The sequence below is a fragment of the Zonotrichia albicollis genome, chromosome Z (assembly GCF_047830755.1).
Source record: "Zonotrichia albicollis isolate bZonAlb1 chromosome Z, bZonAlb1.hap1, whole genome shotgun sequence".
Lineage (NCBI taxonomy): Eukaryota > Metazoa > Chordata > Aves > Passeriformes > Passerellidae > Zonotrichia > Zonotrichia albicollis.
Window position 1 is genome coordinate 28,628,740 of NC_133860.1, and position 12,569 is coordinate 28,641,308.

At 35.6% G+C, this 12,569-nt stretch overlaps 1 protein-coding gene across 9 annotated transcripts in view; it reads left to right on the forward strand.

Moving 5' to 3' along the window:
• Positions 1 to 12,569, forward strand: part of ADGRV1 (adhesion G protein-coupled receptor V1) — a 273,337-nt gene that overhangs the window by 87,485 nt on the left and 173,283 nt on the right. For 8 of the 9 annotated variants that reach the window (XR_003381833.2, XM_026797296.2, XM_026797291.2 and 5 more), the window contains 14 exons: positions 1,983 to 2,191; positions 2,727 to 2,897; positions 3,282 to 3,464; positions 4,179 to 4,358; positions 4,985 to 5,149; positions 6,371 to 6,488; positions 6,770 to 6,893; positions 8,025 to 8,163; positions 8,304 to 8,489; positions 8,753 to 8,985; positions 9,479 to 9,627; positions 9,745 to 9,943; positions 10,277 to 10,493; positions 11,643 to 11,882. Coding sequence is in view for 8 of the 9 variants with exons in the window: in XM_026797296.2 (XP_026653097.1) it covers positions 1,983 to 2,191; positions 2,727 to 2,897; positions 3,282 to 3,464; positions 4,179 to 4,358; positions 4,985 to 5,149; positions 6,371 to 6,488; positions 6,770 to 6,893; positions 8,025 to 8,163; positions 8,304 to 8,489; positions 8,753 to 8,985; positions 9,479 to 9,627; positions 9,745 to 9,943; positions 10,277 to 10,493; positions 11,643 to 11,882 (2,513 nt within the window). In the remaining variant the exon portion in view is untranslated. The remainder of the gene's footprint in view (positions 1 to 1,982; positions 2,192 to 2,726; positions 2,898 to 3,281; positions 3,465 to 4,178; positions 4,359 to 4,984; positions 5,150 to 6,370; positions 6,489 to 6,769; positions 6,894 to 8,024; positions 8,164 to 8,303; positions 8,490 to 8,752; positions 8,986 to 9,478; positions 9,628 to 9,744; positions 9,944 to 10,276; positions 10,494 to 11,642; positions 11,883 to 12,569) is intronic. The other variant, XM_026797297.2, reaches the window with a different exon arrangement.

A 12,569-nucleotide genomic window follows, 5' to 3' on the forward strand; every position in this document is an offset into this window, starting at 1 on the left:
ATAAATTATTCACAAATTCTGTCTGTGTAATAATACCTGATTACAATAACTGCTTTGAAGTGCAAGCCTATTTAAGCCTAATTTCATCTATTTCTGCAGTCATATATGCACTACTTTTAGCCAGATTATGTGTTTCATTATTGATTGGATAAAATAAATCTGCTTTCCCTAAAGGATGCTGAGCCTGACTGATGCAAGTCTATTTAACTTCTTCAATATTTGAGAATAGTCTTCAGTATTTAAGGAAATGTGACATTTACAGCCAGAATGACTACCCTCAATACCACTTTCTGTGTGAGAATCTATAGTGATGGCCTAGGTGTGAAAGGTCAGGCCAATTACTGAGATAGAAGTTTTGAAGGATAACTGAATAAAAGTAGAAGTGTTGAAGTAATAATTTGTGTAACACACATATAAAACTGTATATATTTAATATCTTATTCTTCTTCTAGATCCAGTTTTTCAATGCACAGTATCTTCAAATATAGGTACTGTTTTGTGTGTTGTCATCACTTGTGTGTGCTCATCTGCTTAAGCCCTAGAATTCTCCAAGGACCATTGTGTCACTGAGCAGAATTGAAGCGCTTTTAACTAGCAGCTCTGGTAGTTAGCTGACCTGAGAATCGAGCAGGCCAAGGGCTGAAATATGGCTTCCATAGGGTTCATCCTAGTCTCAGTTCTCTTCAATATCTTCATCAACAACTGTAGCATGAAGGGGGGTGGGTCAGAGACAGAGATGACACACACACCTAAAGTCCATGTGGCAACAGAGAGTTCATTGTTTGAACCCCTCTTTATAAAGGGGCTTTGAAATGCTTTTGAGTCTGATAGCGCTAGATAGTTCATTGGTCTGATCTTTTAAAGCTGCTCAGCTCCTGGACAAGTGAGATGTCTGCAGCATAGGATAGAAGGTAATTGATTGAGATTCCTGTCTGTCAAGCCAGGGCCCAGTTTATGGAACCAGCTGGTTTTCTTATTTATACCCAAATTAATTGCCCAGTACAAGCCAGCTTGTACTATGATATACTGTGAGAAACGACTTGGATCCAGGACTCTTGGGAATACTACGTTTGCTGACAACATTAAACTGGGAGGAGCTCTCTTGAGGACAGAGAGGCCTTGAGGAGAGACCTCAACAAATTAGAAAGACTTTGACAAATTACAGTGCTGGGCAATCACCAACTATATGAATTTTAACAAAGGAAAGTAACAGATTCTGCACCTGGGATGGGGCAACTCTTGATGGATGGACAGTCTGGGGAATGAGATGCTGGAAAGCAGCACCATGGAAAGGGACATGAGGGTCCTGGTCAGTGACAAGTTGAACATGAGCCAGCAGTGCCCTGGCAGCTAGGAGGGCCAAGCGTGTCCTGGGGGGCAGCAGGCCCAGCATTGCCAGCCAGGCAAGGGAGGGGATTGTCCTGCTCTGCTCTGCTCTGGGGCAGCCTCACCTTGAGTGCTGGGGGCAGTTTATGTCACTTCAGTATAAGAAAGACATTAAACTTTTAGACAGCTTGCAGAGGAGGGCCATGAGGATGGTAAAGGCCTTGAGGGGAAGTCGTATGAGGAGTGGGTGACGTAATTTGGTCTCCTCAGCCTGGACAGGAGCAGACTGAGGGGAGACCTTATTGCAGTTTCAACTTCCCCACGAGGGGACAAGGACGGGCAGACACTGATTGCTGCACTCTCTGGTGCCCTGTGACAGGACTTAAATAAATTGCATGAAGCTAAGTTCAGGCAGATTTAGGTTGGCTAGCAGGAAAAGGTTTTTTTACCCAGAGTGTGGTTGAGCACCACTCAGGGTGCTCAGGGAAGTGGTCACCAAGCCTGACAGAGTTCAAGAAGTATTTGAACAATTGTCTCAGGCCCATGGTGTGATTCTGGTGTTGGACTCTGATGAACCTCGTGGGTCCCTGCCAACTCAGCATATTCTATGATTGTAAAACAATCGTATCTTGAATTTTTTCTATCTCTTACTATAGGGCAGGAGGATTCAACTACAGTTACTCTACAAATTGTTCGAGAACAAGGATTTGTTGGAGACCTTGCAGTCCAGTTGAGCACTGGGCCAAACTTTGAACTCCCCCCCTCCAATCGTGCAACAGAAAATGAGGATTATATACTGGAAAAGAAAACAATAATTATGGCAGAGAATGCAACAGCAGCTTCTGTCATAGTCACTATTTTGCCTGTGAGTAGACTAACAATTTCTTAAGCTATTAATATCTTTTAAGGAAATGGAAATGATACTGATTTTATACTAGTAGTATGACTTAACATTCTAGAAATGGCTGTGCTGGGACTCTTGCAGCCATCTCTTTCAAAACACCTTGCATACTCATCACTGGGAATGAGCCAAATTCTTCGTTTGATTATAATCTTGAAAAAGATTATGTATATTCTTTAACTATATTTAGAACGGGGGTACTGATTTTCAAGTCATGACTTGGTTTCTGAGATCTAGCTGACTTTCTCATAGGTAGCAGTAACAGATGACAGCCACCACTCCTTTCCACTGTTCTTGCAGATCTGGAATCTGACTTGTCAGCTGTGATTTCAAAATCTCAGCAAAAGTATCTTTTCATCTTTATGGTATGAAGCCAGAGATTGGTTATATGGTCCCAAATACTGAGAAGTTTTGAACAGCAAGCAACCTACAAGTAGTCAACTGTACTATATTACAATGTATCATTAAAAAGAAAAAGACATTTAAAACTTTTTTGCAGGATAATATTCCAGAATTACAGGAAGGATTTATAATCAATATTACTGATGTGCACCTAATAACTTTGTCTGAAGGACAGCCAAGTGTGAAGAGGCCTGGATTAGAAATAGCTGAAATAACAATTGAAGAAAATGACGATGCCAGAGGAATATTTAATTTTAATGTTACAAAGGTAAATAAGTCTGAATTAAAAACATGTAAAGTGGCTTTTGAGCAAGATGGTCTTATTTCTCAGATGACTTATGAAAGTGTTCTGATTAGCTTTATGATACTAAATTGTTCTGGATAAAATGGCCAGATACCAGACAAACAATTCTTTCTTAAGAGGTTCGTCACAAATAATACACAAAATTTATTATGGAGCTAGCATTGCTGAAACCAATGTCATAAAAAGGGATATCAGGAGGTCATTTAATACAGATTTTTGCTCATAGCAAGGTCAATGCTAAGGGCAGACCATTTTACAAGTATTTCTTCACTTATTTTTAACTGCCAGTAAACTTAAAAAAAAAAAAAAAGTTTGTTGAGACATGTAAATTTCTTTTTGAATGTACAGGGTATCACTGGAGCTGTTTCTGGTTATGAGGTACCACCACCACAGAATGTACTAAAACTCCCAGTTGTTCGACAGGCTGGGAGGTTTGGGTCAGTAACTCTGTACTGGGAAGCCATTCTTTCCACTGCCAGCTTTGAAGACTTCACACCATCATCTGGAAACCTTACATTTGCAGATGGACAGGTATTCACTTGCTGAAAGCTTATCTGACTTTAGGTTACCAGCTTAAGATTTTTTCTATGTTTTTCTCTATCAGAATTTTCATTGAAAACTTATTATTTATGGCTATATGTGTATGAATGATGGTCCCAGCTTCAGTTTTTTAACATGGAAAACCAGAATATTCAAAACCATTGGCCAAATAGGCTTGTGTGTCCTTGTACTTTGACAAGTGAGGACATAACTTCTAATAATAAACCCTGTTACAATGAAAATTTGTAGCGAAATTCATCTTCGCTATAAATTCTTAGAATAAACCTATATGTTTTCTTATCTGTGTTCTACACAAAGTTTTAAATTTCATGCTGCACCTTTGAGTACTTATTGTACACAGGGGATTTTGATTTTAAGTGAATATAAGTGGTCTTTGGCAAAGGGAAGGATGTACATAGTGTGCAGAATTTTGACAGAACATTGACAATATTGTCAACATTCACTTTTTACTGAGTACCAAAGCAATACATTCTGCTGGTTTTAACAAAAAAAAATTACATTGATGGACTGAAAAACAACTACTGAAATTATATCTTCTTATTATAAATATACAAGCATAAGAAGAAAAATTAACAGGTGAGCTTGTCTATTACTAGATACAATTTGCCTATTTTAATTTTTTTTCAAACAATTGACAGAATACTATAAATGAAGGTTTGTTGCTTTTTTTTAACATTTCTACAGGCTACAGGAGAAATAGAAATTACAATAATAGATGACGATGAAGTTGAATTCCTTGAGATATTCAAAATTGCCCTGGTGAGGGTAACAGGTGGTGCAAGACTTGGGAATGACACCCTGGTAACTGTTGCTATTCCACCAAATGATTCTCCTGTTGGGGTATTCAGGTTTGAAGAAAAGAATGTGAGTTTGATTTAGGCTGCACTCCTTTCTGCTAAAGTTGGAGTGGGTTCGTGTCACTAGCATATAGCTGATTTTTGTAAGCCTTCACTGCAGTGGAAGATGTGATTTCATTGAAATGATATTAGTGCTTGTCTTCATCTAGCTATGTAGGATGGTAGTAACAGTGAAGGTGCTGCTGCATAAATGTAGATTTCTACATGACTGAATCAATTTAATTCACTATAATAACAATTCAGGACAACAATTTGATGGTCTGTATAATAATCTGCATTACTGAAAGTAAAATTTGGAAGGAAATTACAAAGCGTATCTCATCTTAGTTCTTGCAGTGCTTCTGCTCTCCCTTTTGCTGGTACTGAGCCTGCTGGTGACATTGTCTGTAATTGTTTTGGATCATAGTGCATACAGAAATCACTTGAATGACTAGTCCTTGCTACCAGAATTCAACACTCTCCTTACACCTGTTATGTCCCTGTCCATTTTCACTCCTATTGTGTACAATTGTCATTGATAATGTTCTCCACTGTTTATCTTAAACATGTATCTATGTAATTTGACATAATCAATGCAGCTTTTGACTTTTTTCAATACAGTCTTTCCCATATTCTCCTCTCTTTCTCCATCAGGTGACTGTGAAGGAACCTAAGACACCTGATGACTCTGCTGCAGTTGTTTTGCTAAATGTAAGTCGAAGTCAGGGAGGAAAAGGAGCAGTTACAGTGTTATGGATTCTCGAGGAAGCAGCCAGATATGATCTGACCCCACTAAATGGTACCCTTCATTTCAGTGAGGTACTGCAATAACTTATTTATTATTAGATTTATAAATGTTTCCTTCTACTGGTGTATATTTGTATGGTTGTTGTTACTTGTTGATAGAAGTATGGGGTGGCTAAGTATTATACAGTAGAAAAAGGTCAGTTTGAACTGTTGGGGTTAGAAATATTCAGGCTTCTTTCAAGATGCAATGGAAAGCTGACATGCTCTTTTAATGCAGCATAATGTAATCATCAGGAAGGTAGTTCTTCAAATCTCCACTGTTTTAACTATTAAGAAAGTGAAATGGAAACCTAGCAAATGAAAATAATGATTACAGAAACACTTATTCCACTAAAGTATCAAGCATCTTTAAAAGAAAATTTGTATTGAAAGGGTGAGAAAGAAAAATGAATGCTCAAAATCTGCAGATTAAAAAAAACCCAAAAAGCACCTTCATAACTTTCAAACTAGACAGTGTTATTTGATTTGTATTTCATGGCAGGTTGCAGCTCTGAACTCAGAGTTAAATATTGGATACTGATACTATGTTAATATTTATATTTTATAGTCTACTCAAAATATTTAATGAAGAAAAGTATTTTAGCAGAGCATAATCTATTTTCTTTCAGTATGAGATTTTTTTCACTAAATCAATAGGCATGCTGGTTGTTTTACTTTGAGTCAGCTGAAAAATAGATTTTTTCTTTTTCTGGTAAAACCATCAGTATTTGGCAAAATTTTGCTGTCATTTTTCTACTGGTAGGCTTTGACATTTTGTCTTGAACATTTATACATGCTTGAGTATGAGCATAAACTGTATGCACGATATACTAAATTTATATATGTTTGCCACTTCCCACTGACAAAAATGTAGATTTGGCAGAAATTTCACTAATATATCTAATCTTAATAAAATAATCCTTAGAATATGTGTGTACTATTGAATAGGTAGTTTCTCTATAGAAAGTTTCCTCTAAGTTAAAAAACACCTATGTGAGTACAATTGCAAAGGAATTTCAATCTTTATTAAGTTGAAAAGAGTAAGGGTATTTTTAGGGTGGCCCGCAATGTTTGAGAGACAATTTTTACTGGCTATTAATCTGTGAGAAGAAATTTCAGCCAGATCAGATAATCTCATGTTTTAAAATACTAAAGAATATGGCAAGCATTCTTTACACTTGATATGTTAAAAAATTTGTTTTAACACTGTATTTTGTTTAATATCCATGTCTTTCTGGTCTTTACATGATGCAGACTGAGTCCCAGAAACTGATTATTTTACATGCAATACAAGATGATCTGCTGGAGGGGAATGAAACATTTACCATTCAGCTAGTCTCTACTGGTGATGCAGAGATATCTCCTGTAAATGGTAAAGAGTTAATTCAGTATCTTCTGGTTTTAGATATTCTATATGAGAACTATTCTAAGTCTGATCATATTATTTTAGTCTGCAGTGTTAAAGTATTTTGTGGGCATCTAGTTGGTCACAATTGTGAATGTCAGTCTTTTTCCTTAAGTTCATTACCTGAAGAAGTCAGAGAGTTCCACAGCCCTCTATGAAGCTAATGTTTAACCATTCATGCCAAAAAATTTACCAAAGGTAAATTGCTTAGTTTTCACTTACAATGAGAATAATTTTTCTCTTCATAGGTGTTGCAACCATCACTATTATGGGAGATGAAGGAGCTTCTGGGATGGTTGGGATAGCCCATTCATCCCAGCATGTTTTGATTGGAGAACCTTCAGGAAGTTATAATGGAACTGCTCTTATTAGGTGGGTACATATCTAATTTTTTCAAAGAGCAACAGCCCAGATTCAAAAGCTATGAGACCCCACATTTGTCAATTTATTGAGTATTACATTTTATCATAACTTCTATAATCAGTAGTATTTTAAAAACTAGATGATTGGTTTTAAAGAAGGGTAGAATGTACCATGTGTGTATCCTTTCAGTATTAAAGGAGAGGTCCAAATATTCCTCTCTGTCTTCAAGTTATTTACATCATCGATGCACCAAAGGAAAGAGGATCTTAATCAAAAGAAAGGGGTAAGAAAATGTGACATTTGAAGTTGCTTTGTGCTTTCTAGAATTTGATTCAGGATTTGTGCCTGAAGAGTATTTCAGCAAATTGTTATATTCTAGCATAAACAGTGTGGGAATGGGGATTTTGGTGGAAACAATATGCAATTGTTTTATTCAATCAACTGAAAACAGAACAAAGAGTTTTAGATTCTTAGAAGAATCTTCTAAGAGCATTGGAAAAAAAGATTATGACACTTCCAGCAAATATAAAGCAGCAGAACACCTTCTGGTACTGGCCCAAGAAGTCCAAAAGACAAAACAATGCCTTGTGCGAGAAGTAGTTGAAGACTGTGTTACGTGCAGAATGTGCAGACAAATCTTTACTGTGACTTTTCCAAGCATTATGTTATTATAGGGTTTTAGACAAGTAGCAGACAGAACATATCACAGAAAATCTCAAAGTATTCTAGTATCCTACATCTGCCTTATGGATCAAATTGCCCCTGGCATTACCCTGACATCCAAATGCCCTTCTATTTTGCATATCTATCTCTGGAAAAGCAGAACAGAATGAAGAGAAATCAGTTTTCAGGCCCTATCTTTGGGCTACATATGGAAAGCAACTTGAAAGACCTCTTGGTAAAAATACAGCTGGAGATTTCTCCAAACACAGAGAAATAAAAGAGAACTTTAGATATGTTTTGAAAATGCCTGAAAAGGGAATTCTTATGTTCTTAATAGTGATTAAGTACATTAAAACTCAAGCTTTCATAGTGCTGATAACATTTCTTCCATGCACAACAGTATGATATACTATCTCTGTATTGCATATTAAATAATAAAGGTAAACATAAAATCTGTGTTTGTGTCCTTACCTGCAGCCTGGTACGTGGCCCAGGGATTTTTGGGGAGATCATAATATATTGGAATATAACACCTCCTCATCACACAGAATTTGTTGAGGTATCGGGGGCCTTGACCATGCGGGATAGGCAGTCTGCAGCAGTTGTTCTAATACAGGTATGTGAGAAATCGGATCCCAGTAGCTATTTCAAGTACATTCTTTTATTTTCTGAGGATCTTGACTAAAAATTATGTATATCTCTCTCTCTCTGGAAATGGTTTAAATCCTTCCAGCTGTTGTTGGTTCTTTCCTGTAGGCTGTAGATGACGACCGCCCTGAGGAGAAGCATTACTACCAGTTTCAACTAACCAGAATCAGTGATGGAGGACTCATAAATGAATCTAGCAGCCAAGCAAATATTACCATGGCTGCCAGTGATTATCCATATGGAGAGTTTGCATTCTCCCATGAACTACTGCAAACAACAGAAGATGAAAAATGGGTATTAGATTAAAATTCTTTCCTATATAAGATTACTGATAAATATCAACATTATTGGTAGAATTGTGTTCAATTTTAGAAAGAAAAGAAATCAGTCTCTAAAGTGACTGTGGCTATCTGTTAAATAGCATGTACTCTGTACTTGATAAATCATATTGTTGTTACCTGACAGAACCCTTGAAAGTATGACTTTAGAACATCTTGTAAAGGCATCTGTAACAGAAAACAAAGCCATTTAAAAAAGGAAATTTCTCTTTCCCTCAGGTTAACATCACTATTGTGCGTTCCAAGGGATCCTATGGCAGAGTGCATCTTTGCTTTCAGATAATAAGTGGGACTGCAGAGGAAGGAATAGATTTTACTCCCACAGTAAAGGAAATTATGTTTGAACCAGAGGAGGAAAGTAAAATTATTTGGATTGAAATTCATGATGATGACTTTCCTGAAGGTCCTGAATACTTTTCATTGGTGATTACTGAAGTGGAACTCCAAGGAAGGTAAAGTTAAAATTTCCAGTTCATTTGTTACAAGCAGAAAAACAAACTAGAAAAACAAACTATATTTGGATTCTGATCTACCTGAATAAAATCACTGCTAGACAGTTTTTCTGCTTTACTGTAAAATTTTGCAAGACATCTAAAACTGTAATCATAATAGAAAATGGATGTATGGTAAATCCATTTATTGTAACATTAGTGTAAAGATATTGCTGATTAAGATTTAATAAAATTTAAAATCCATACATTAGATACAAATTGCCAAGTTTGTCATTAAAAAGATGAAATGAGAAAGAACAAATGAAATATACACATTTCTGGTAATAATTCTTGCAAACATCATAATATGAAGAAATGTGAAAAAATCTTCAGTAGTAACTGTCAGAAAATAAAATTATTTGCAGTAATTCAAAAATTGTCACACACATATCTTTATACTTTCACAAGAAGTTTAAAATGTATTTTTACGGGGTTTTTTTCATGCACTTGCAAGTGGATTTGATTTTACTGTAAGAGAGAATGGTCTACAGGTGGATCAACCTCCAATAATAGGAAATATCTCCACAGTACGTGTCACTATTGCAAAAAATGACAATGCTGAAGGTATCATAGAATTTGATCCACAGCATGTCCTTCTACAGGGTAAGTTTACTTCTCTACTAATTCTCTACTTTCTAATAACTTCTCACTATATTTTGGAAGATAAGGCTTTGGCATGAATTTTGAAATTACATAAATTTTTCTCAATTATTTTTACAGTGGAAGAGGATGCTGGATTAATCATGATTCCTGTTTTGAGAAAGCGTGGAACTTATGGCAATGTCACAGCTGATTTTCTTTCTCGAAGTATTTCTGCACTTCATGGTGTTGACTATGTCATTCATAATAATACTGTAATTTTTTATCATGAACAGAACCAGTCTTTTATTTACATCTCTATTATAAATGATGAAGAAAGGTAATTACATTTTCAGATATTTATTCACCAATTATTTTTGATTAAGTCTTTTTTATCATGCACTAAAAAATCTATCCATATGTGTGTATAAAGCTTGAATTGGAAAACACATTTCTGTAGGCTAAAAAAATCACCTAAGTGAGAAAATCATCTAAAGGGGACAAAAGAAGATGTTATATTACAGTGACATAGTTCCTCTTAAATAGTATACAATCATGCATGCAATCAAATATGATTTTAAATTACATTATAAGAAATGTTGGCATCAACAGTACTGCTCTGAAAGATAAAATATTTTTCCATGTCTTTTCTATTTTTTTTTTTTCTATGCAGTGAATTTGAAGAGCAATTTGAAATCCAACTGACAGGAGCTACTGGTGGAGCCATCCTGGGGCTCCACCTGGTGAGCCAGGTCACCATTGCGAAAAGTGACTCTCTCCAGGGCATGGTCCGATTTCTCAACCAAAGCCAAATTATTCTTCCCAACCCTGATGTAACCACAACGGTGTCCCTGGTGGTGGAAAGGACTGGGCAGTTGGTGGAGGCGCAAGTGGGTCTTGCCTGTAAAAGACTAAAAGTTTTCCAGTGACTATGTCAAAAAGCTCCTTCATTGTGCTTTGAGAGCTTACTTAGTAACTTATTTCTAATAGTATAATTACAGCTTTTTATTAAACATGAATTGCATATAGCTGCAGTATAACAAAAAGGGTTGTTACCTTTTTAAAATCCTCTTTCTTCTCCTGCTTCCCTTCTTTTATTATGGTATAGTGTATATTGTTTTGAACTAGCTCCTAATCCCACAAAAATTGTGATTAACTTCATGTACTACTACTACTAGTTTAACTTAATTCAGGAAATTGCTTACTGTGAGTTTTGTAGAGTATTTTTTTACTCTATACAGGCCACTTATAAAGTAGAGATATAAATATAAAACATGGTGGGCCTTTCACAGTCTTGTCAAATAATTGGAAAATTTCCATTATAAACCATGAGCTCTTCTTCTCCATATATAAAAACTGCCTCAATCTTTGATTTTTTTCTACAAGTCATTGGAGAAAAGCAGAAAATACTTAAATTAACAAAATAATAATTGTTAATATAATAATATATTGTTAATATAATAATAAAATAATATAACCTCCTTAAAAGCAATCTAATTTGTGGGAATTACTGGAAATGCTGTGGCTTTTAATCAGGCTGAAGAAATTTGAATTATTCATAATTTTCTTCATAATCTGAATAAATTTTCTTCATAATCTGATTTTTATGATAGAAAATATTTGTCATTTTTAGACTTGACATCACACTTCAAAGGGAAATGGTTTTGATCATGAGTACTGATGTGGGAAGTTGTGCAAAAAAGTCATGAAAGAGAAATAGACACTGGCCTTTGTGATTCTTGCTATATGCTAAAGAAATCTTAGTTTCTTTAATATTACTAACATCTAGAATTTAATAAACTGACCTTGTGACTAACACTTTAAAATTCCCATTTGTAAATTGACATGTTTACTTTTTCAAAGGCTTCTGTATTTTGTCCCATAGAATTAATTATGACTATTTTGTATCCTGTATTAATAGCAAAGATTTAAACATAGCTAGGTACTTCTGGTACTCTGTCACTTCTCCCCTTGGGATGCTGTTATAAGATAAATCTGAAACTGATTTATATTATAACTGAAACTGATCTCTTCCACAGATTTACTGGGACATTTTGGGACCCAATTCAGAAGAGATTTTGTCTCCTCTGAATAATGACATTGGTGATCCTGTGAATGGAACATTCTATTTTGAAGAAGGAGAAGGAGGTCTGAGAACAATTAATCTGCAAATTTATCCTCATGAAGAAGTTGAAGTTCAGAAAACCTTCATTATTCGACTGAGCCTTATGAAAGGTGAAACAGAAATAGATTCTAAGGCAGACAGCATTACATTAATAGTAAGTTATTATCACTTTTCTTTCTTCAGAGATTTCTGTTGATATTGGTATTTATAAATGCAAAGCTTTTAAAAATTAATCCCAATGATTACTTAGTCATTTAGCTTTTTTGACCTTTTTACTATTTTGATATATTATGTTCAATTCTGAAAGAAAAAGGACAGAGAATCTATCAGTAAAAACTGGAATAAAAGCAGTGAGCTGGCTCTCCTATTTGCAGTTTTCTATAGTTCTCTTTGCAGAGAGCATGGACTGAGCCCACATTTCTATGTGTCAATATGGTTTCATCTGCTGTGGTTTAAGCCCAGCTGGAAATTAAGCCCCACTCAACTGCTTCCCTTCTCCTACCCTCTCTTGTGAGAGGGATACAAAAAGCAGCCCTGAGTCAAGATAAGAGAAATTTACTTGAAAACACCAAAGAGATAAGAAGCAAACAGTAACAGCAACAACATTAATGACAAAGGTATACAAGAGAGACAGTGAATTACGCACAAAAAGGTGCTCACTGCCAAAGCTCCACCAAGACAAAGACAAAATGCCTTTTTCCCCTGAGCAAACAAAAAACTATGATGAACCAATCATCCACACATCCTTGTCCTCAAACGCTGAGACAGTGAAAATCAATGATGGACAAACTCTCCAAGCTAGACCACTTGGCCTGCACCAACCATCATGTGTGTATGGTAG